At 40.5% G+C, this 25,165-nt stretch overlaps 1 protein-coding gene across 1 annotated transcript in view; it reads left to right on the top strand.

Annotated features, from left to right (window-relative positions):
* Positions 1-25,165, top strand: part of met (MET proto-oncogene, receptor tyrosine kinase) — a 105,569-nt gene that overhangs the window by 45,413 nt on the left and 34,991 nt on the right. Inside the window, exons 9-11 of the mRNA XM_034204589.1 lie at positions 297-461; positions 1,342-1,441; positions 18,412-18,621. Of these exons, the coding sequence (XP_034060480.1) occupies positions 297-461; positions 1,342-1,441; positions 18,412-18,621 (475 nt within the window). The remainder of the gene's footprint in view (positions 1-296; positions 462-1,341; positions 1,442-18,411; positions 18,622-25,165) is intronic.

Genomic DNA, 25,165 nt, shown 5'->3' with positions numbered 1-25,165 from the left:
CACTTGGTATCCCTGTCTTTTTTCAAGATGCAAGGTATTTCGCTAGACTCCAAAAGCTTGGTAAACTTTAAGTATGTGACATTTGGTTAGCAAAGGAAAAGTTGTGATTAAGGGTAAAATAAGGACGCTATAGTAACATAACTTAAGTTACTACGCAAGGTAAGTAAATATTACGATACTACTTGGCTAGGTTTAAGACAAATGCAAAAAAACAGGGGTAAATGTCCGCCATTCATTGCACTAAGACATAACAAAACATGTCATGTGTTAACCCTCGTCCTAACCTCCGCCCTCAGCTTGTCCTCCACCATGCTGACCTGTAAGACACCTCCACACGCCGTTCTCTCCGAACAACCCGTGAAGCTGACGGTGGATTCGGTGGAGCTTCACGCGCCGGTGCGGTTCACCTACAACCAAGACCCCATCATCAACAGCATCCAGCCCTCGCGCTCCTTCGTCAGGTTAGAGACTTATTTCAGACCAAGAACGGGGTTTGCAGTCTTCACGTTGTATTCAGAGTCAGAGGGGAGATGTACGTTGATTCCGCAAAGATATAGTTCCAGTAAAGATACAAATACAACAGTATTAAGTAAAGTGGCAACCACACGTTATTAACATAAAAACTTCTAATAAGTACACATTGAAAGTATAAAAGGTGAGAAGCGGTCTAATAAAAAATGAAGTGGAACCAATGGAAAGGAAGGAAGTAGAGGTCGGATGACGGTAGAAAAGTTAGGGTTAGGGTTTCATATTAATAATAGAGGCAACCACATGTCAAGTAAAAGTCTAATAAGTACACATCCTAGGAAGACAAAATAACTAGCAGCGATTAAAAAAATAGGTGTAACAAATAGAAAGTACTGAAGAAGCTACAAGATGATGGGAGAAAAGTTAGGGTTAGGGTTTCATATTTAATATAGAGGCAACCACATGTAACATTAAAATCTAATAAGTACACTTCCAAAGAAGAAAATATAAGTAGCAGGAGTTTAAATATCAGTGCACATATTGAAGAAGTGAAGTAGCGTTCTCAACATCTTAGTGGTGGCTAGCGCTAAGATGTTGAGAGCCTTTGCACAAATGGTTTGGATATCACTATTTGTCAAACTGTAAATCTGAGCTACTAAGAGGTACAACAGAGAGAGAAAGCCAAGGGGGGTTGTGGGAAAGTCTGTAGATGAGGAGAGACAGATTAAAGCTTCACAGGAAGGAAATGAGTAGGAGGTGACAAGTAGCTTAACTGCTAACGCCAACAGCAGGTCGCTCCCAGTGGGGATCTACTGTGTCTCCGGCTGATGCTAACGCTAACACCAGCTAACGTCCTCTCTCTTCTCTCTGTAGTGGAGGCTGCACCGTGTCGGCTCACGGTTTCTTCCTGCAGTCCGGCCTCCAACCTCAGATGATCCTCAGCACCGGTCAGGATGCGGAGGTCTTCCATGTGGTGAGTGCCACGAGGGGTTCATATCCCATAATGAGTTCTCTATCCGGGGTTACAATGGTTGCACAATCTGAGTTAAGGTTATGGGGAAGCAAAGAGAGACCCGTCTGCTGTGTTGAGGGTCAGTCTCCGAGTCTCAATGTATAATCTGTGGAGCTCAAATAATTGATCTCATGAACCTTTTTGAGCAACCTTTTCCAGAACTCAAGAAGGTTATAAATTACTGTCCGTGACTTTTGACAGCAACATACTGCTGGATATAGTAACCTCATCCAAACTTCGTCCAAACGCCCTGCTCATGAGTAGGCATGTCATGATTTTGTTTCTAAATCAAAAACTGATCAAAATTAAATTTCAATTTTGATCATCGAACTCTAAAGCTGTATTGTCGATTTCTCGAGGTATAACGTTTTCCCAGAATGTATTTGTTTGACTCCACTACTCCACTAAAACTGACAACATTTGGAAAACGACCAGTATTTTTTAAGACACCATGGTCATTGTCTGAGATGACGGAGAAACAACAGCACGGGAAAATGCTCCCGTGTGAAAACATAGCCTTCCCTGAGAATGATGTAAACAACAAGCAACATCGATAGAGACGTAAAGTTTGAAGGATGCAGAAACCAGAGGAGGCACCACCTCTCAAATCAAGTGCAATAGGAGAATCATGACGCTTCAGAATCAGAAGAATCAGAATCAAGTGTATTGCCAGGTACGTTTACACATACAAGGAATTTGCTTTGGTATCTGGTGGTGCCAGAGGTTGCGCTAGACTTTTTCGCTGCCAGTCATTTTGACGGACAGGATCGTGACATTTCCGTCAAAATCTGTTGAGATTGGGGGTGAACTGTTAGCGCCATGTTATGCATGCCCACTGCACCTCGCGGGAGCGCAGCGTAAAGCTTGTACTCACAGACATTTCAATGATCTGTTCGGCAAAGTTAGGTTTGGAAACTATATCATTATTACTCTCTCAACCTTAAAATCCTGCCTGAAAACCCACCTTTTAAAACTAGCGTATTCTATATCATAATTCCTCTAAACTGTTGTTAAGACTTTGTTTTTTAAGTCTCGAATTACTGTTTGACCTTCTTTGTTGCTTGTTTTTAATTATCCTCGGTAAGGTGTCCTTGAGACCTTTGAAAATAGTGCAAGATAATGTTGCAAATGACCATCATATATCATAGGCATGCATAATAACATGGCATAATAACACCGGAGCCCCGCTGCGGGGAAACTTTGGCGCTGTTCTGAGTTTATTCTAATCTGTCAAAACGACGGACGGCTTTCAGATTTTTCCGTCATTGTTATAAAAAAAAAACGTCATTGACGGAAAATATTCGGTTAACGCGACCTCTGGGTGGTGCGAACATAAACAATCTAAAAAAAACAAGTTGCAAAGTAGGTAAAAAAAGAAATATATAAGGATAATAAAAAGTAAGTATTTGTAGGAAGCAATGTAGCATTAAAAAGGACGAGAAAGACAAGTAGTTACACTAAATTTAACTCAGGGGGTCCACGGGGTCTTAAAAAGAATTAAAAGTTGATAAATCAATTTAGCGAAAATTAAGGCTATTAAAAAGTAATAAACGGCATTTTCCAAGGTATTACATGTTGTAGCTTGTTTCCAATAAGTATATAAATGGTCCAAAGAGGTTGTATTCTACAGTCTGCCTGAATGTAATCATGGCGTAGGTGTGTAGTGTGATTCTGTGTAGTTTATTGATGGCATCCCGTTGGATGTGTCATCTGAACAGGACATCGCACGCTCACTGCTTGATAGCGCGAAGCTCCGTTTACGCCGGTTGCTAAGCAACATCGTTATGGGGAAATGCAAGTCTGCGTCCAAATGGTTGGAAGATAAGGAGGAAGGACAATCAATACTGCATATAGTCAATGTGAGGTAAAGTGTGTCGCCAAGGTAACCGGTTAAAACTCCAAGTGGCGATGAGGTCTTAAAATGTATGGAGAGGGTCTTTAAAAAGGTCTTTAAAGGTTTTACATTTGACTTCAGGGTTCCTGCATATACCCTGTAACTATACAAATAACCTTAAAAGCTAAAAAACACTTGAGGACAATGAGTGTATGGCAAACGACAGTGTATTATATTTTAAAGTGGAGGGCTGTGAACACTTCTCCAGGTTGCCAAAAGGAAAGACCTTCCAATCTGTGCAAGGCTGAAAAACATTGCGTCTTTGGCGTCTGTCCTTAAAGGTGTGTCAATCTCTCTGTGCGTCTCCTTTACGACACCTGTTCAAACATCACGTCGTAAATAAAACCAGTTTTAATTCAGCATTTCTTGAGATAAAGCAGAAGCATGAATGACGGTTTACTTCCTGAGTTTAGTTCCTGTGGCCCCTTTTAAAAGAGCCATTACCCATTAGAGAGTCAAATACCTTGCATGGTATTGTCATTATGCAAACGTACGCCCCCGAAAACCGTCTTGTCTTGACAATGGAAAAGTGCTAAAGAGTCAGACAAACACGAGGAGAAGGGAAATGGAAAAGCCACACTCTGAAGGCTCTGACTCACGCAGTAGCGGGGTGAGGATGCTCTGGCTCTCCTCTCTCCTTCAGACTGTATTCTACTTATTAAAGGAAAGTGATATGGCATGCATGAGAACGTCATCACTTCTCCGTTTGAAATGATCCCACCCTGACCCTCACCACGCTGTCTGCAGACCATTAACATGAATGGATGTAGATTAATTATAAGGGCCTTAAAAAGGTGTTAAATATATATATATAAATGTCAGCCAGGTGGTCATAAGTCTTGGTGTAAGTTATGAAGACATGATGACAAGTTTTCATTAGTGCTCCTGGTGATCCAAGCCGTTGGGATTGAGGAGCAATGGTGAATAATAGTAATAATACTGTAGTGGCTATTTGTCAACAACAATACAACTTCAAAAGGCCACTGAGGCACAAGGTATAGTGGATCTTACGCAGATCATGAGTTGGTAATGAGTCCATTGTCCAGACAAGGCATCAATGTTTTTGTGGTATTTATTAGCTTCACCTTGGCAAGATCAATACAGCAAAAGGTGTTGAAATGTTTGGTAAAAAGCCATAGACCTTCCCGGTGCCCACTGACGGCTGCTGTGCCCTGATTGACTTCAATAAACCCAGCTGTGTGCCCACATTGACCCATCACCTTCAAAATAAAAGCATTTTAGCTGGAACACAACTTAACTTAAATAATATGGCTGTAAATTAATTAATTCTACAAAATAACAAATAAATACATTAAATAAATGTGAAAAATACTGAATAGCTTCCTCAATACTATTAATAATGTGTCTTAAAAGGCATTAAAACAAGTTATTCAAAAAGAAATAAGGCCTTACTTGGTATTAACATTTAATAAAACAGTCTTTCAAAGGGCTTAAAAATACTAAAATCTCAAATATTTTTGTAATATCCATTTACAATTTCACTAACGCCTCTTGCCATACAGATTCAGATAGTGCAAAAATAAAGACATATAGAGGTCACAGGTCATGAGGTTGACTCCATAAAACATGATTTTCATTATTTGACGTTGATCATCTGACTATTTTGATGGACAACATAGTATTTTCTTGATATAACTATAGTGTTCTACTCTATTCTTTCAAATATAAGTACTCACACTCAATTCTACACTTTCGCTTGTGTTGGACTACGTTGACAAATCTTTAACGCATTGGGAAACTGAGTTGTTCAATGAAAATATAGTTTCTTCATGATAAAATGACATAATGGAGACGATGGACAGCTGTGCTTCCCACTGTCTCTGTTTTCCCGAACGTATTTAACAACAAAAGAAAACACTTGGACCTCCACTTTCTGACAGAGACATAACACTTAGTAAAAACATGTTTTATTTAATATGTTTGTATCCGGTGTTGCAGTGTACTACAGAAAGAGTCTCGCTGTCTGGGATAATACCACGGAAACCCTCACCATGCGTCCCTCTGTGTGAACCCACTGACCCTCTGATCCTCTCTCTTGGATAACGCTCTCTCAGCTAGAGTTTCATTGCAGCTGAAATGAAACCAAATCCTTGGAAAAAACGGAGAAATGGAGCCACTTTTTTATCGATTGAAAAAGGCAGAGTTGCTCAAACTTTTACTGAAGAGGATTAAGATTATTTTCCTCAATAAAAATACCACATAGTTTTAAAAACAGAGAAATTAACCCCCTTGTTTAACGATGAAATAAGGCAGAGTTGCATTTAAAAAAATTTAAAAGTGTGTGTGTGTGTGTGTGTGTGTGTGTGTGTGTGTGTGTGTGTGTGTGTGTGTGTGTGTGTGTGTGTGTGTGTGTGTGTGTGTGTGTGTGTGTGTGTGTGTGTGTGTGTGTGTGTGTGTGTGTGTGTGGTGTGTGTGTGTGTGTGTGTGTGTGTGTGTGTGTGTGTGTGTGTGTGTGTGTGTGTGTGTGTGTGTGTGTGTGTGTGTGTGTGTGTGTGTGTGTGTGTGTGTGTGTGTGTGTGTGTGTGTGTGTGTGTGTGTGTGTGTGTGTGTGTGTGTGTGTGTGTGTGTGTGTGTGTGTGTGTGTGTGTGTGTGTGTGTGTGTGTGTGTGTGTGTTGTTCGCCTTAGGGATGTGGTTCGAGGACAAGCAGTGCTTTGTAATGATGTTATCTGTCAACCTGAAGCACACGCTGCTGCAGGTCCTGTCAGGAGTTAGAAACACACACACACACACACACTATAATACAGAGCACGTACTCTTAGGGAATTATGTAATACGACATCAATCTCAAATCTACGTGACACAACATCCCTTTATCTCCGATCCGTCTTTCTTCCCTTGTTTGTTTCTCACTTTCTCTCTCACACACACACACACACACACACACACACACACACACACACACACACACACACACACACACTCACACACACACACACTCCCTGCAGTGTCTCATCTTTCAGTCCCCTTCCCCTGGTCATTGACCTGTGTTCAGGTCAGCGTCGATGGGTCTCTTGAGAGCTCAGGCTTCAGCTTTATGATGCAAACATCGCTGCATCAAATCTCTTATTCACCCGACACGTAGAGTCTGCATCCAACACTCACACTCACACTCACACACACTCACACTCACACTCACACACACACACACACACACACACACACACTCACACACACTCACACACACACACACACACACACACACACTCACACACACTCACACACACACACACACACACACACACACACACACCTCATCTTAAAGCAGCTATCAAGCCATCTTTGAGCACTTAACTAACCAACCCTGCAGTGGAAACTGTGTGAGGGTCAACAGTGGACGAGTGTTGGTGTGTGTGAAAGTCTTCAGGTGTGAATGTTTGCATGTGTGTGTTTGGTCAACTCTCTCCGCATGAATAAAGGTTAAAACAACAGTTGAAAGGTCACAAAGGGTCAGACAAACTGGACATCTTCAGCCGGTAAAGAGATGTTTGCAAAAACCACAAACCGGCTTTTTTAAATATCAGAATTTGCCGTTTAAAAACCCACTTCAGAATAAAATATAGCAGAATAGAATAAATATACTTTATGGATCCCAAATTGGTAAATAGTTTTCTAGACAGGTTTCAGAGGAATTGCACACGTTTTAAATATAGAAAAATATAATAAAATAAGAATAAACAAACAGGAAAGTAAATATAAACATATAAACTGTAAAGATATTAATTATATATCAAATTAGAATACACAATATAAAAAGTGGGATACCTGCAGTTTAATATACTTTTCTCACTGTTTTAACCCTCCTATTGTCTTCGTGTTCCCCCCTTACTTTGGTGTTCACGGTCAAATTTGATCGGTCCTGTTTTAACTGCTATTACATTAACTGCTATTACATTAACACACCAACCTTTAATCATCTCCACATTTCATTTAACACCCTTTCAAACTGTACATATTGTATCAGAGTACTGGTACACATGAAACACTGCAGTACATATACAAAGAACAGACACTGAACATGTATTGGTGTGATCCATGTGGGGGGAGGGGCACATAAGAACGGGAACACATTGTGTGTGTGTGTGTGTGTGTGTGTGTGTGTGTGTGTGTGTGTGTGTGTGTGTGTGTGTGTGTGTGTGTGTGTGTGTGTGTGTGTGTGTGTGTGTGTGTGTGTGTGTGTGTGTGTGTGTGTGTGTGTGTGTGTGTGTGTGTGTGTGTGTGTGTGTGTGTGTGTGTGTGTGTGTGTGTGTGTGTGTGTGTGGGCTTCATGTAACTGGATCAACCACGCAGCCCATTAGAGACCCAGTTCTCTCCTGTTTGCCCTGTAATTGCATCTTAACCGCAAATGATGAATGCTGTTCCAGGTGTGTTGACTGTGTGATGAAGAGAGAACAAGTAGGGAACAGTGTGTACATCAGTGTGTGTGTGTGTGACCGGGAACATCAGGGTGTTACAAAGTTGACTAAATCATCCAACATTCAATGAAAGTGGTGATCAGTAATTGATATGTTCAAATGTCTCCTGTGAAGGATATCATAGAGCCTTAATGCAATCTAATGTAAAACTAAAAAGTTATGATTGATGAAAGTAAATCGGTCAGATTTGACCCGAAGACAACAGGAGGGTTAAACAGTGTGTTCTGTTACCGAGGTTTAATGTCACTTTAAAAACATGCATTTCTTTCCAGTGCTTGATATTTCCAGTGAAGTTTACTTGTGCATTTCCTTCTGTAATAACAGATCAATAGGATCATCTATTGTGCTCCAATGTGCTTTATACGTCGCCCAAATCACGTCCGCAGAAACGCTTACTATTTTTAAATGGAGACTAAAAACATATCTCTTTGCCGTGGCTTTTAATTGAGATGCTCATATTCGAACTACAGTATGCCTTTTAAACATGTATTGTATACCTGTGGTGTTTATTTTAATTATTTTATTATCTTTGCTTTGTAATGCCTGTTGTAAAATGCCATTATATACTGTATGTGTTTTCACTGTATGTATTCCTAAAAAGTATTTTAATTTGTTTTGTAAAGCACTTTGAATTGTCGCGTACAGAAAAGTGCTGTATAAATAAACTTGCCTGGTGCAGAAGCATTGCACGTTTACACCATCCTAAGCCCAACCAAACCTGACAAAAAGTCCTCTCTGTTAAAATGTACGGAATAAGCCTCTCTTGGATAACTGAAAAGCTGCGTTTTGAAGGGACGTTATTGTTCATTTTGACTGACCAGAGAGGAACAGCTTCCTAGAGAGAGGAAGAGCTTGAAGCTGTTAAAAGAAGGCCATCATCACTAATGATTTAGGGTGGGATCATGCCCTCAGGGCCCAGCTGTCGCCTTTAAATTCCTTCCAGTAAACGGGATGAGTTCAAGCTCAGCCTGGGAAGGGACAGTATACGTGTCTTATTGTCTTAACCTCTGGAAATAGAGGCATGGGTCTTTCACGAGCTGACATCCCAGAGGTTTCCAGCGGCATTGTGGGTAATGTGAGCCGGCCTCTCATCCTGCAGAGCTGCGGTCAAAAACCGAATCAACGGCCGGACAAAAAACGATGAGATCTTAAGAGAAATATAAGTTTGTGAGAGGAAGAAAGTACGCCTTTATAATATGAGTACCAAATGTTTTCTAATAATATTCAAACCTAGAACATTTGAATCAAGCTAGCTGTCCATCTTGTTTGGAAAGCATTGTGGTTTTCTTTTAGACGCTTCAATACATTGACTTTTTTTCTAGTTTTAAGTCAAATGTGTGCGATGCACTTCTCAGATCTTGGTTTCTATTTAAACGATATTATTACAAGATTGAATATGTTATTCCAGAGACTGGATCTGGATGTTAAGTTATCAAATGTTGATCTAACGTTAGCAGCAGCCAGACCTCATTTGAAAAACACTGATTGTTAGCTTTAATTTGCCTCATTCAGTATTTTTACTAGTTTTCATCACCAGATCTGTTTCGTTTGGATAGTGAAGATGTGTTCGTTGTTCTCCAGTCCGGGAGGAAGTTAAAAAGAGGCAATGTAATCTCGAAAAGGTTCAAATGGGTAATTTAATGAAAGTAACGTGGTTTTGAAACAGACAGAGCAAATGAAGAACACAGCGCCATGTTCGGGTGGGAGGAAGAAGAGAGAGCGATTCTACGTGGAGCGAGCTAATGTCCAATTCCTGGCTCCTCCTCTCATTGGCGGGTCCTGCCTCCACTCGTTCTTCTGTGTCTGATATCGCGTAAACAAAAGGATTTAGACGTTGTGTGTTCATTGTATAACTCCACACGCCTTTTCTCCTCGTATTCTCATTCATGACTTATTATTTAATGCATTTTAACGGCTGTAATCATTGTTAGCGTGAAACCGGAAGTGACGTCATTGTAAACAACGTGGACGCCTTTCAATAAAGCTTTTCAAAAATAAAACTGTACATTCATTTAACATTCAGCAATAACGTTAGCCACAAGCTAATGCTAACCGGATATGAAGAATTTTCAGAATAAAACAGTTTAAGTTTACAGTATGTTTAATCTAAATTACGTCATTCAAACATCGATTTTAATTTCTTACAATAGGAAGAGCTCTTTGAGGATAATTCGGGTCCTGGTACGAACCTCCTGAATGTACAGAATAGATCTTATTATTATTATTGGAAATTATTATAGAAGGAATTTGAGTTAGTGGGACCTTTGCTCACAGTCCCTCTGAGGCGTCCTTTTGTCAACGAGAATGTTTTACGTGAAACTGCTTTGTGTAGTGTTGTACTGGGTAACTCTCATTAATCCCTATATGAATAATGAAAAAGTGTAGAAATGAAATCAATGGACGCCATCAAACTCTTGTCTTTTGTTATTGTTTTGATGTAGAAAGTGGCTGAAAAGGACATATTTTAATTTTAATTTGATATACTTTATTAATCCCCGTGGGGAAATTGTTTCTCTGCATTTGACCCATCCTAGTGTTAGGAGCAGTGGGCTGCCATATTGTGCCTTTAAAGCATCCACTGCATGTATAACGTTTAGCAGCGGTTCAGGGGTCTTGGTTAGAAATGGAGCATGAAAACAGAAAAGAAACACCACCATGTGTGGACCTGATATCTTTCCTTCAGATCTCCAGTAAAGCCCGGTCTCAGCCAATCTCAGCTTTCCCACCAACATGAAAGATTTTTTTTTTACGATCCGGCATGGCAACACAAAGTCAAAGGGAGCTGCACATACACAAAAAACAGCAGTCTGTATTTCCACAGATCACTCACAAAGCTCAGAGACTTCTTGGTATAGCTTTTATGGATAGTTTGGTTTAACTGGAGGCCCCAGCGTAGCCGGACACCTGTCGCCTGACTTCACAGATTGCCTTGTTTAGTTTTCTCTCTTTCGTTTCCCATGCACCCCAAAGCGAAGTGGTATCTAAGAGAAGGAAGTATAGGTGAACGTTTCCCAGTCTGTCAGCAGTCAAGGTGCTTCAAAACGCCAACAGCTTTCAGTCGAGCTGCGTAATGGCAGACAGAATCAATCAATCACATTTAATTGATAACGTCATATTTTACATTGGGGGTTTTAAAAACTGGAAAGAAATCGCTGTGGTTGACAGATGCAGTGATAGAAGAAACTGGTACCAGTTGTCAAAAACTAAACATATGTAGACCTCAGTTGAAGATCTGTTTCTCGCTGTGCGTCACAGGGCATTTTTCCAGGTTTTGAATCGATATTGCATGGTTACATTGACAGGAAAATAACAACTTGTAACATCCTTATTAATCTTTATCAGACACGACAGGTAGAGCAAAACAAATGGCATTGCTTTTGTTTCTGTGCAGGAAAGTGTGTTGGTGAAGTTAATGTTTACTCCAACATCAGGATAATTGCTAATTGGAAATGTTTCCCCAAAGAAAATAATCTATAGTATGGTGGCTGTTGGTGGTCAGTCTAACTTACTAACCTAATTCAGAGTTTAAAAAAGAAAACAGTCCAAGAACACGATTATTACATTTTTGATGTTTTGCCGATTTTGTATCAAAGGTTTTAATGTGTCATAAGCTACAGTGTAGAAATGGCAATGAAAATCTTATGACCCGAGCTCCTCCAACAATGCGACGTATATAATCAAATACAAAATGGTGTAAGAATTCTATATACACGTGATTCGAAAGTCTAAGAAAGTCAATAAACGGTAAAACATATCAGCGAAGTCTAGAAACAAATACAAGTCTTAGAATAGGTCAGGAGGCAAAAGACTTGCATTTACTAAAGCAGGGGGGTCAAACTCAAATACACAGTGGGCCAAAATATAAAAATGGGTACTAGTCGAGGGCCGGACTGGTTCAATGTTTATTGCAGAACTTATTGAAATGAACTCATTGCACATATTAAACCTGGAACTAACAAAGCTTAAATGATTGCCTATAAAAACAACATTAAACATTAAATAATCAGTTGCATTCATTTCTCATGGCTCTATCTGCAGCTTTTCCTCAGTCATTTCTTATGATTACATTTTTCCACAGGCCAACAACAGCTTCAACAAAACTATTCCCCTCAAAGAAAAACCAAACATGCCCTGTTGTCCTGAGAGAAAGTGCAGAAGGAAACATCCATTAAACTCAGTGTGCTGCTCTGTGATGCTAGTTCAGATACTTGGCATCTCATCTCGGTGCAAGGTCATCAATGTTTGGGGTCAGGCTCTGAGCTGAGGAAACCCTCAGGATGGAGTGAAGGTGTGCGTGCAATATACCGGCGAGCCAGATCTAATAGCAATTAGAAATTATCCTGCGGGCCGAAATTAAATCCACCACGAGTCTGATTTGGCCCCCGGGCCTTGAGTTTGACACGTGTGTACTAAAGCATCTAATAAAGAAGAAGGAAAAGTTAAATGAACATGTTATACAGTAATTAAAGTTTCAAAGTGTCAAAATGCTACAACTGCTGTCACAAACTGGATGAATGTGAAGTATGTTGTTAAAGGAGGATGAAAGCGTAATTAAGGAGCACTATTGGAGTGACTTTGATGGTTATTGGACTCAGGATTAATTCATTTGGATTCCCGCTGTATGAAGAAATTAAAGGACGGCGCGCAAGTGGAAACAATTCACAAAGGGAACTGTTTAAAACACATGCTCAAAGTAAGCCGGATTTTGCCGATGTGTTTATGTGGATTCAAAAGTCGTAAATAATCTACAAAATGGAGGAGACCGATCTGATCGGAGCAACTGTGACAAATAATCCAACTGAAACCGGCATGGACAATGACTGTTTTAAACATGCGCTTATCCAGAAAAGCCTGGTTTGGACACTTTACGGCAGAAGAGACATTTCTATTAAAGAAAGAATTATACATTTCTGTCTTTTTATGCCTTTAATACTAACTTGAATTTTTATTAAAATGAATTAGTCAATTATTTTTTATATTTTATTGTAATGTAGAGACAAGGCTTTTAGTGACAATCATGTATTGCTTTACAATTATATGTACTGCTCTAGATAACGTTTATCTGGTGCTAAATATAATGAAATGTATGAACTACTCAATCAAATTGTATTTATATAGCCCAATGTACAGAATATGACAGCTTGTGCCCCTTTTTATATTGTTTATTAGGACCAGGAGTCGCTTAAAGAGAGATGTTATGGATCAATGAATGAAAGAATAATCTGATAAAATAAAAACAGATCTGAGATTATAGTTACATGATCCACATGTTACATTTTGGACGAGTGCAAACAGTAATTGTTTTGTACTTAGTTTCCATTTTGATGTTCTACCAAAGGTTCTGTCCACCCAACCTTTGAGCCAATGATATAAGGTAAACACCACAAGATAGAAAAGTATGTTTGACTAACCATCAGAATGGCAGAAATAAAAGTGTACCAGGAGGATGTCCAAAATCTTCAAAGTGCCGCTTAGAAAATATACCTAGGGCGTTATGAGTAATGAGTAATTAAACCGTACACCCCAGCGCGTGCACTACGCTCTGCATCAGCCAAACAACTCGCTGCACCCGCACTGCGAACAAAAACACGCTGTCCTGGCTCCAGGATGGTGGAATGAGCTCCCCATTGACATCAGGACAGCAGATAGCTTACACATCTTCCGGCGCAGACTGAAAACTCATCTCTTTCGACTTCACTTCGAGCGATAGAATTATTAACAAAGCACTTATATACTAACAAAGGACTGGATTATCTAAAGCCAGTTGAGTAGCACTTGAAATGTTTGGCTCTATGAAACCTGATGTACTTTATGATTCTGTTTTCTTCAAGGTTGTGTCTTCCTGGTCGAATGTACTTATTGTAAGTCGCTTTGGATAAAAGCGTCAGCTAAATGCAATGTAATGTAATGCAACACCAAGGTGCAACAACACTTTAACCGTTTTGTTGTTCCCACCTTCTGTCCTCACGTCACACCGACTCAAGGACACATCTAACTCAAACACACACTATCGTTGGCCACCACAGCGCAAATAAGAGCATTGATCAGCATGCAACCAAACAAGTTCTCAGCGCACCTGTGTGCAGGAGCATCATGCCATCACACTTTCTCTGGTATTTTCCATGAGAGAATGAAAAACTCCTCCTTTTTTAATTACCAACTCCAAACAAACAACCAGATCCAGAGACCGCTTCATCCCGCAGGCAATAAGACTGTTAAACAACTGAACTGCTGAAACTATTTCATAACATTCATCTGCTACTAATTATGTATCTATTATCTAATATATCATTCCAATAACTTGTATATAGACTCGTATTGCAATATTCCACTTTCTCACTTTTTTTAGAATTATTTTTGTTTTTGTATTACTTTTAATAATGTTTTAATATTGTCTGCTTATCTGTATTATTGTGTTGCATTGTTGGAGAAGCCAACGACATAATTACTCTGTAGCTATGTTAGTTTGACAATAAAGAACCTTGAACCCTTGAACCTTGAAAGGTTGGTACAGAGTGTGCAGAAGACGGTTTTCTGACACCAGTAAACACACACAGACGGCACTAGGTGCATCACCACCACATAATAACCCTCCTGTTCACCGTATCAGATGTCCTAGGCGTAGCAAATTATACCGTCCTGAGTGACAGACTGAAGAAAAAATAACGAACAAACAGGCGGAGGAAGAGAGTTATTAACAGATTATTATGAACTGATGTTCAGGTGCATATCAGTATGTAGTGTCTCTACTTTAAAGAGTCCTCTCCTGCTGATGTTCAGGTGTATATCAGTATGTAGTGTCTCTACTTTAAAGAGTCCTCTCCTGCTGATGTTCAGGTGTATATCAGTATGTAGTGTATATACTTTAAAGTGTGTGTGGTGTGTGTGTGTGTGTGTGTGTGTGTGTGTGTGTGTGTGTGTGTGTGTGTGTGTGTGTGTGTGGTGTGTGTGTGTGTGTGTGTGTGTGTGTGTGTGTGTGTGTGGTGTGTGTGTGTGTGTGTGTGTGTGTGTGTGTGTGTGTGTGTGTGTGTGTGTGTGTGTGTGTGTGTGTGTGTGTGTGTGTGTGTGTGTGTGTGTGTGTGTGTGTGTGTGTGTGTGTGTGTGTGTGTGTGTGTGTGTGTGTGTGTGTGTGTGTGTGTGTGTGTGTGTGTGTGTGTGTGTGTGTGTGTGTGTGTGTGTGTGTGTGTGTTGTGTGTGTGTGTGTGTGTGTGTGTGTGTGTGTGTGTGTGTGTGAACCTAAACTGTGACCCATGAGTGAAAGAGCATATTGACAGGAAAGAAAGTGGATAATAGATTATTGTATAAACACTAATGGCCCTTTAAATGCTGCTTTTACTGTTGCTTGTCAAGTCATATCAACCACAGCTCTCAGATTAGTACCATTTATTTTCCGTGGCCATTTTCACAGTCTCTCCACATCCATTCTTACAGTTTATAGTTTTAAATTCCTTGTTTCTGGGAACGTTGCCCCGGATCCGGATTCGTTTGGAGGCCACGTCCCAAATCTCTCGCCCACTCTCTGTGACTTCACTGTTTACTGCATTGTGTAAGAGTGTACAGTTTAACAACTCTGCTGTTGTTCAAGCCTTAATCAACACTGTGTTTTGCTTGTGTGGAAATGTGAATGTCCTGTTACTGAACAACACTGCTTTTCTTTAGCGAGCTGCTTGTTTAAAATCATTTAAAATCTCAATGGGAATATTCTGGTAAATAACAGTTTACAAATATCAATCCCTGATAAACCGTTAGCCGTTAGAGCTTTAATCTTGTTTTTATGAGTAAGGGACGATCCAAAAACACTGCAACAGGTTACAATAATGTGTGCTGCGTGTAGAGTCTCCAGCCAAGGCTAATTCCCTGGTTCGACATTTTTCCACTAAACAATAATATCATCATTACCAAAAGTACATCAGATCAAATAAGTGTATGATATTGATTTAGGTGATTACCTCCAACTGGTTTGGTCCACTTAGATCATCTTCCAGTTGACGCTACAGGTGCTTTTCAACAAGGAAAACACAAGATAATTTAAACAAATTGACTTCACGAGTATTTAGCTGGAAGTGTTCAGAACACGAGCCCATATTTCACCTTTACCATACTTGGTTCTGCACAGTATTTTCCTTCACACCATCCCTCTGGGCCCCATAACAAGTACATGCTGTATTCCCCTAGTAACGGCTAATAGGGCAAAACTATTCACACACATGAAGTCCAGCTCTCATTATATGTTCTGCTCTAACAGCCAATACAAGAACATTTAAAACTTAAAAAGCACAATGCGTAGAATTTGTCGACACAACATTCAAAGTTGACCCCAGATCAGAGGTTGCGCTAGACTTTTCGCTGCCCGTCATTTTGACGGACAGGATCGTAAAACTTCTGTCAAAATCCAGAATTACCCGTCGGCCTTTACACAACTCTGACGAGGGGGGGGGAAAGCATGCTCGTGAACGGTCAACGGGGGGGGGGGGAGAATGTTCACATGCGCCGTGTTATGCATGGCTGTTGCACCTCGCGGGAGCGTGCGCAGCGTAAAGCCAAAACTCACAGACATTTCAATGATTCGTACGGCACAGTTAGGTTTGGAAACGGTATGATTTCCTTTTTGGAGGGCATGCATAACACGGCATAACACCGGAACCTCGCTGCGGGGGAACTTTGGTGCTGTTCCGAGTTTGTTCTAATCTGTCAAAATGACGGACTGCTTTCAGATTTGTCCGTCATTGTTAAAAAAAATCCGTCATAGACGGAAAATATTCGGTTAACGCGACCTCTGCCCCAGATTTACTCTTGTTTTTCGTGTTTAATTGTGCTGTATTTGCATTTAATCAGCGCTGTGTGCCATGTTGTATCATTCTCTTCGATGCTTGCTTATGATATGGCCTCTAGTACTTCGATATATAGATATTAATGACGAAAAAAGACCAAAACACAGCAAAATGAATAAGAAAAGAGAACATTTGAGCAGAGGTCTCTAGGGTCTCTGCACAACACACACTTCTAGTAGGTCATAAGTGATCATTTGAAGTAATCACACACTGTTGTATAGGAAATACTTTCTCACTGTGCCGTGTAAACACAGAAGAATTAAACCCCGCTGTCTGATACCTGTGTTCCCTTGAGACGAGACGACACACCCCAATAAAAGAGGACTTTGTGTCTCTCACCGGGGGATTCTGAATGAGCACAAAGGCAGCGAGGCTTACTGAACGTGGGCTGGATCCAACACGGGATAGAAAACCCTGTTGTGCCCCCGGGCCGAGCGAGTAAACACCGCAGTGCTTTGCATACAAGAAGCGGAGGATTACTGCATAGTGACGGAGTGAAGAGTCTCTGCTCTGAAGGTGGAGGTGATGATGGGTGGCTCTTTAAGAGTGGGAATACAGTGTGTGGAGATATTTTTGTTGTTCACTTCTGCAAGAGACCTTTTTAAGTGTCGGATCAGGTTCTGAAAAGATCTGGATTAGGATCAGTTTTGGCTTTTAATAGGGGTTTGTCTTTTTTGGTATGGAGGAATTAGGCAAGTTTAATTTGTTTAAAGTTTAAGTGATTTACAAAATATAGGAAGTATTAAAAATAAACTATGAGGGTTAGGGGCAGAGGGCAGAGGTCAGACAACCAATGTTTTTTACGAGATTATGTTCGGGACTTCTTTCTTGACATTGTTTTAGGGTGCAGGAAGTTTTCATACTGATACTTTACTCTTGAATCTTAGAATCTCAATTGGTTTTGTTTTTGATATGAAGGAATTATAGGCAAGACTAGTTTAATTCAACAACAAGTCTAGTGCTGTATAATAAATATTAGAAGTATTAAGATATAGTGCAAAAGACTATATGAGGGTTGAATTTATTTATTTGTTTAAAGTTTAAGTGCTTTACAAAATATAGGAAGTATTAAAAATAAACTGAGGGTTAGGGGCAGAGGGCAGAGGTCAGACCACCAATGTTTTTTACTGGATTATGTTCAGGACTTCTTTCTTGACATTGTTTGAGGGTGCAGGAAGTTTTCATACTGTCCAGAATCTCAATTTATTTATTTTTAAATACAGATGCAAAGCCTTGTTCACATGCTGCTTTGGTGAAACCATTTCCCATATCAAAAAAGTTAATCTAATACAATGCTTTACTGAGGTCTAATGACACATTAACATTCAATGGATGTTGTCTTCTTGCTTTTGTTGTTGCTAGACGCGTCCTTACGTGCCAGGTCATAGACCAAATCAATGCATCCACTGACTCTTTTTCACAGCTCCTAAACCTTGATATGTCTTTCAAAATGCCTGTTTAATGTACAATGTAGTCAATATGCTCAACGACAGACTGTGTGATGACATATTTCCCTTGCATACGTATAAGAATAGGAAAAAGCATCTTATAAAAGTATGAATGTACACTTAAATATACAAGCTTTAGTTTGGTTTGCAAAAGTTGGCTAGAAATGAGATTGATAACACAATACAAATCTCTTTAACTGTGCCTATCTTCTGCTCTTAAGGCAGCAGTTGTTAATTAAATATGTCAAAGCATGAATCCTGTATTTGCTGAAGTCCAGTTTTTCATGTTGTGTGTGTGTGTGTGTGTGTGTGTGTTTGTGCAGAGCTGTGTGTACGGGGAGAACCGGACCTCCATCCAGTGCAGCACCCCCTCTCTGGCCAAACTGGCCCTGCAGCCGCCCGTCGTCACCAAGATGGCGTTCGTTCTGGACGGATACCTAACGGATCAGTGGGACCTCATCTACGTGGAGGATCCTCACTTCCAGGACCCCAAACTCACCTCCAAGGACAACAAGAGCATCGTGGTGCTCAAGGTGAGACTACGAACATCCAGCTGCTAAAAAAAGTGACTTTAATTGTCGTTTTCTCTTACCCTAACGTTTGAAGAAATATCACAAAACAGAACTGCATCCTTTGGAAACGATTAAACATGTTGCTCAAGAAACAAAGGGCCAGAGAAACAGGTGCAGAAACTCAAGACTCAGAGTTCAATGCTGTAAAGTAAGAACATCTCCATGTGTGAGCTGTAGCAAATTTAGAAAAAGCTTCAGAAGTGCTTTGCAGAACAGAAGGAGCAAGTCAACTACAGACACCCCTGCAGCACTCTGACAAATATGCAACATATCGTTTATTAATGGCAGTAATGACGAAGAAATTATCAATCTCTTGAATATTGTGAAGGATTTCCAATTGCTATATCAGTCAAAATAATAAAATTAGGTATGTTGTTGACAAATTGCACAGTTAGGATCCAGGCAATGTTGGCAAAAGTATTATCTATACCAAATTATAATATTTGAAAAGTGTTTTCCTAAGTTTTGTTTGTCAAAATCGGAATTCTAGAAAATAAATCTGTAAAATAAATGCAATTGAGTCAAAAGTGAAACATTCTAGTAGAGTAAAAGTGTAAAGTAGTATGAAATGAGAATACTATGGTAAAGTACTAGTACCTCAGATGAGTACATATAGTTATTTTCCCCTAATAGACCCAGGTTCATGTTCACTCTCCTGCTCTCTGGCTCCCAGTCCCCACGTTCACATGCAGTCATCTATAGTCCGGGTCAAGTGTGGAAGGAAACAATACTGAAAGAAAAACAGGAAGTAAAGTCTGTTTCCCATCGTTTACTTCCCCAACCTCTCCCTGTATTCTCTCTGTTGACTTGCATTGTTCTGCTGCGAGGTCGAAGCCCTTGACATCTTAACGCTGCGTTTCAAACCTCCCCCAGAGCCCGTTTTAGGAACACAATGCAAGACATATTCTTTCTTTCTTCCATGTTTCTGTTGACTGCTGCTGGACGGTTTGAGGCAGCTGTGCTGAAACCTCTCGCTGCAGGAAACCTCCTGCTTTTTTTTCCCAGACGTGACCTTGGCCCTGATGCTAAATCCACCAAAAACTCTTTCCCTCCCTCCTTCATCCCAGACAAGCCCCTTACCCAGGGGGGGAAGGTACCACAGGCATCTCACTAAAACCCATTTAACGCCATCCGATAACCCTGCCCTGTCATGGCCTCCTAAAGGAGCTCATTTAGCGCCATCTGATAACTCAAGCCCCAAAAATGGCTGCCGATAAAAGACAAATAAAGGAATATTGTTGAGTGACAGCCCCCACCAGCGTGGCGGCGCTTTAAACGAGCCGTTGTGTTGGTTTTGGAGAAACGCCATGCTCTTATCGCTGTAGGTCGCTTTATGGGAGACTGTGAAGCATCCAATCTCCAATTATCTTCCCAACATTTAGTGTGTGTGTGTGTGTGTGTGTGTGTGTGTGTGTGTGTGTGTGTGTGTGTGTGTGTGTGTGTGTGTGTGGTGTGTGTGTGTGTGTGTGTGTGTGTGTGTGTGTGTGTGTGTGTGTGACAGGTGTGAGCCTCCACTCTGTGTCAAATTGGAAAATCCCATCTGTCACGCAGGGAATGTGATCGTCCTCTTTATTGCCTTCTGCTGCACTCAGACAAGTGTGTTTATGTGTGAGAGACAGAGCTGAGAGGGCATGAGAAGAGAAAAACAAAAAGTGTGTGAGAGCCGAGAAAAAGGACAAATTAGGCTGCGATGTTCCCCTCAAACAACACACACACTCTCTAACTCGGTTACACACACTCACGTGGACAAGCGCTGTGTGTGTTTCCAGTCAGATCTCAGTCAGAGGGGGTGTTATCGTCCCACTGGAGGTCACATGACTAGAATGCACTGTTCTGTGTTACTCATATTAGGAAGCAGCAAACTTTATTATAAATACTATGAATCATTATTAAATCTGCCACTATTTGCTCCACTCATGGACTTTTCTAAACTTATTTCCAACAGATATAAAGTAGGTGATGGTGCATTAGTCAAAAGAGTCCTCTCCTGCTGATGTTCAGGTGTATATCAGTATGTAGTGTCTCTACTTTAAAGAGTCCTCTCCTGCTGATGTTCAGGTGTATATCAGTATGTATTGTCTCTACTTTAAAGAGTCCTCTCCTGCTGATGTCAGGTGTATCTCAGTATGTATTGTCTCTACTTTAAAGAGTCCTCTCCTGCTGATGTTCAGGTGTATATCAGTATGTATTGTCTCTACTTTAAAGAGTCCTCTCCTGCTGATGTTCAGGTGTATATCAGTATGTAGTGTCTCTACTTTAAAGAGTCCTCTCCTGCTGATGTTCAGGTGTATATCAGTATGTAGTGTCTCTACTTTAAAGAGTCCTCTCCTGCTGATGTTCAGGTGTATATCAGTATGTAGTGTCTCTACTTTAAAGAGTCCTCTCCTGCTGATGTTCAGGGTGTATATCAGTATGTAGTGTCTCTACTTTAAAGAGTCCTCTCCTGCTGGTGTTCAGGTGTATATCAGTATGTAGTGTCTCTACTTTAAAGAGTCCTCTCCTGCTGATGTTCAGGTGTATATCAGTATGTAGTGTCTCTACTTTAAAGAGTCCTCTCCTGCTGATGTTCAGGTGTATATCAGTATGTATTGTCTCTACTTTAAAGAGTCCTCTCCTGCTGATGTTCAGGTGTATATCAGTATGTATTGTCTCTACTTTAAAGAGTCCTCTCCTGCTGATGTTCAGGTGTATATCAGTATGTATTGTCTCTACTTTAAGAGTCCTCTCCTGCTGATGTTCAGGTGTATATCAGTATGTATTGTCTCTACTTTAAAGAGTCCTCTCCTGCTGATGTTCAGGTGTATATCAGTATGTAGTGTCTCTACTTTAAAGAGTCCTCTCCTGCTGATGTTCAGGTGTATATCAGTATGTAGTGTCTCTACTTTAAAGAGTCCTCTCCTGCTGATGTTCAGGTGTATATCAGTATGTAGTGTCTCTACTTTAAAGAGTCCTCTCCTGCTGATGTTCAGGTGTATATCAGTATGTAGTGTCTCTACTTAAAGAGTCCTCTCCTGCTGGTGTTCGGGGTGTATATCAGTATGTAGTGTCTCTACTTTAAAGAGTCCTCTCCTGCTGATGTTCAGGTGTATATCAGTATGTAGTGTCTCTACTTTAAAGAGTCCTCTCCTGCTGATGTTCAGGTGTATATCAGTATGTAGTGTCTCTACTTTAAAGAGTCCTCTCCTGCTGATGTTCAGGTGTATATCAGTATGTAGTGTCTCTACTTTAAAGAGTCCTCTCCTGCTGATGATCAGGTGTATATCAGTATGTAGTGTCTCTTCTTTAAAGAGTCCTCTCCTGCTGATGTTCAGGTGTATATCAGTATGTAGTGTCTCTACTTTAAAGAGTCCTCTCCTGCTGATGTTCAGGTGTATATCAGTATGTAGTGTCTGTACTTTAAAGAGTCCTCTCCTGCTGATGTTCAGGTGTATATCAGTATGTAGTGTCTCTACTTTAAAGAGTCCTCTCCTGCTGATGTTCAGGTGTATATCAGTATGTAGTGTCTCTACTTTAAAGAGTCCTCTCCTGCTGATGTTCAGGGTGTATATCAGTATGTAGTGTCTCTACTTTAAAGAGTGCTCTCCTGCTGATGTTCAGGTGTATATCAGTATGTAGTGTCTCTACTTTAAAGAGTCCTCTTCTGCTGATGTTCAGGTGTATATCAGTATGTAGTGTCTCTACTTTAAAGAGTCCTCTTCTGCTGATGTTCAGGTGTATATCAGTATGTAGTGTCTCTACTTTAAAGATTGCTCTCCTGCTGATGTTCAGGTGTATATCAGTATGTAGTGTCTCTACTTTAAAGAGTCCTCTCCTGCTGATGTTCAGGTGTATATCAGTATGTAGTGTCTCTACTTTAAAGAGTCCTCTCCTGCTGATGTTCAGGTGTATATCAGTATGTAGTGTCTCTACTTTAAAGAGTCCTCTCCTGCTGATGTTCAGGTGTATATCAGTATGTAGTGTCTCTACTTTAAAGAGTCCTCTCCTGCTGATGTACAGGTGTATATCAGTATGTAGTGTCTCTACTTTAAAGAGTCCTCTCCTGCTGATGTTCAGGTGTATATCAGTATGTATTGTCTCTACTTTAAAGAGTCCTCTCCTGCTGATGTTCAGGTGTATATCAGTATGTAGTGTCTCTACTTTAAAGAGTCCTCTCCTGCTGATGTTCAGGTGTATATCAGTATGTAGTGTCTCTACTTTAAAGAGTCCTCTCCTGCTGGTGTTCAGGTGTATATCAGTATGTAGTGTCTCTACTTTAAAGAGTCCTCTCCTGCTGATGTTCAGGTGTATATCAGTATGTAGTGTCTTTACTTTAAAGAGTCCTCTCCTGCTGATGTTCAGGTGTATATCAGTATGTAGTGTCTGTACTTTAAAGAGTCCTCTCCTGCTGATGTTCAGGTGTATTAGTATGTAGTGTCTACTTTAAGAGTCCTCTCTGCTGATGTCAGGTGTTATAGTATGTAGTGTCTCTACTTTAAAGAGTCCTCTCCTGCTGATGTTCAGGTGTATATCAGTATGTAGTGTCTCTACTTTAAAGAGTGCTCTCCTGCTGATGTTCAGGTGTATATCAGTATGTAGTGTCTCTACTTTAAAGAGTCCTCTTCTGCTGATGTTCAGGTGTATATCAGTATGTAGTGTCTCTACTTTAAAGAGTCCTCTCCTGCTGATGTTCAGGTGTATATCAGTATGTAGTGTCTCTACTTTAAAGAGTCCTCTCCTGCTGATGTTCAGGTGTATATCAGTATGTAATGTCTCTACTTTAAAGAGTTCCTCTCCTGCTGATGTTCAGGTGTATATCAGTATGTAGTGTCTCTACTTTAAAGAGTCCTCTCCTGCTGATGTTCAGGTGTATATCAGTATGTAGTGACTCTACTTTAAAGAGTCCTCTCCTGCTGATGTTCAGGTGTATATCAGTATGTAGTGTCTTTACTTTAAAGAGTCCTCTCCTGCTGATGTTCAGGTGTATATCAGTATGTAGTGTATCTACTTTAAAGAGTCCTCTCCTGCTGATGTTCAGGTGTATATCAGTATGTAGTGTCTCTACTTTAAAGAGTCCTCTCCTGCTGATGTTCAGGTGTATATCAGTATGTAGTGTCTCTACTTTAAAGAGTCCTCTCCTGCTGATGTTCAGGTGTATATCAGTATGTAGTGTCTCTACTTTAAAGAGTCCTCTCCTGCTGATGTTCAGGTGTATATCAGTATGTAGTGTTCTCTACATGTCTCCATGCTTTAATGTTTCAAAAAGCTCTTACTGCTCATACTGCCTGTGCTTTTCACCCTCTGTCTGAAACCAGAGCCCAGTCTGCTCTGATTGGTTAGCTGGCCAGCTCTGTTGTGATTGGTCAACCGCTTAGAGATGTCCCGCCCCTTAGCCTATCACGTACAATGTGTTGGAGAGTAGCCAATAGAAGCGGGACTGTTACACAGTCATGTCACTATGTTGAGGAAGTAAACAAAGGACAGAAGATGTGTTGAACCGTTCATGGAGAGTTTGTCCCATTATTTTGGAGCCGGATAGTAAACTAGATGAAGGAGTTACTAAAATATGGCTTAAGACAGTAAAAACATGTAAGTCGTGTTACCCCGTCACTTACTGTCCTTTTAAAGGTCCCGCCTATGAAGGTAGCTATGGTGCAAAATGCGAGAGCATGTAAAACCTGATGTGAGCACTTGCAGAAAAAGAATCTGAGCTTGTGTGCATACATTTACACTTGTATGAAATATCCACGTAACTGTGAACCACATTTGAAGTCACAGAAGCAGAAAACAAGTTTTGTAGCTTGTAGAAAAAAAATTAACTTAGTGATGAAATGTTCACTTGCAGAAAAATACATATTATTACAACCTCTCAAATCAGTCATTACAACTTGACGAATCTGCTCTGTGGCAGTATAAATCCACGAATCTGCGGTCTTGACTTTGCTACACTTCTTGCTATGAATGTGTCGCAAAAGTAATTTTCACCTGTAGATGTGGGGGAGGGGGGGGGGGGGTTGGAGCGAAGGGGCGGAGCTATCAGAACGACGAGGCGCAAGCTCGGGTCAGTCACACACAAACAAGTGACTATGTTGCCCCTTTCAATAGTTTAAAAGCTGCCGCACAAGTACACTTTGAAGAGTGTGACTGTTAGAGGTGTGTAACCTGCAAAGAAATCATTCATGTGCCCTGGGATTTTGTATTAAAGAAGTCCCTCCACTCCTGCCATCCTCTCCAGCAGTCTGCATCTTCCACTTTAGACTTTATGCAACAGACCGTGTACAGGATGTCCATATATAGTGAGTTACTGGGCATCAGGGTCAAAGCCTCAGTCTGAGCTCCATGCAGGCACAGTTACCTTGGGACTTTAGTATGATGAATAAGGTTCCTCTAAAACCTCCAGGCAGGGCTCGAGTGTCGTCTCAAGTCACAGATTTGGTGACTTTAAACTTGACAAAAGATGCATGCATCTTGACTCAAACTTTAAAAACAATGACTGGTGACTCCCCTTTTTCCTTAAGCCTTTTGACTT

This window comes from Gymnodraco acuticeps, unplaced genomic scaffold, assembly GCF_902827175.1.
Source record: "Gymnodraco acuticeps unplaced genomic scaffold, fGymAcu1.1, whole genome shotgun sequence".
Lineage (NCBI taxonomy): Eukaryota > Metazoa > Chordata > Actinopteri > Perciformes > Bathydraconidae > Gymnodraco > Gymnodraco acuticeps.
The sequence above is the reverse complement of the archived record's forward strand: the minus strand, read 5'-3'. Positions and strand labels throughout refer to the sequence as shown.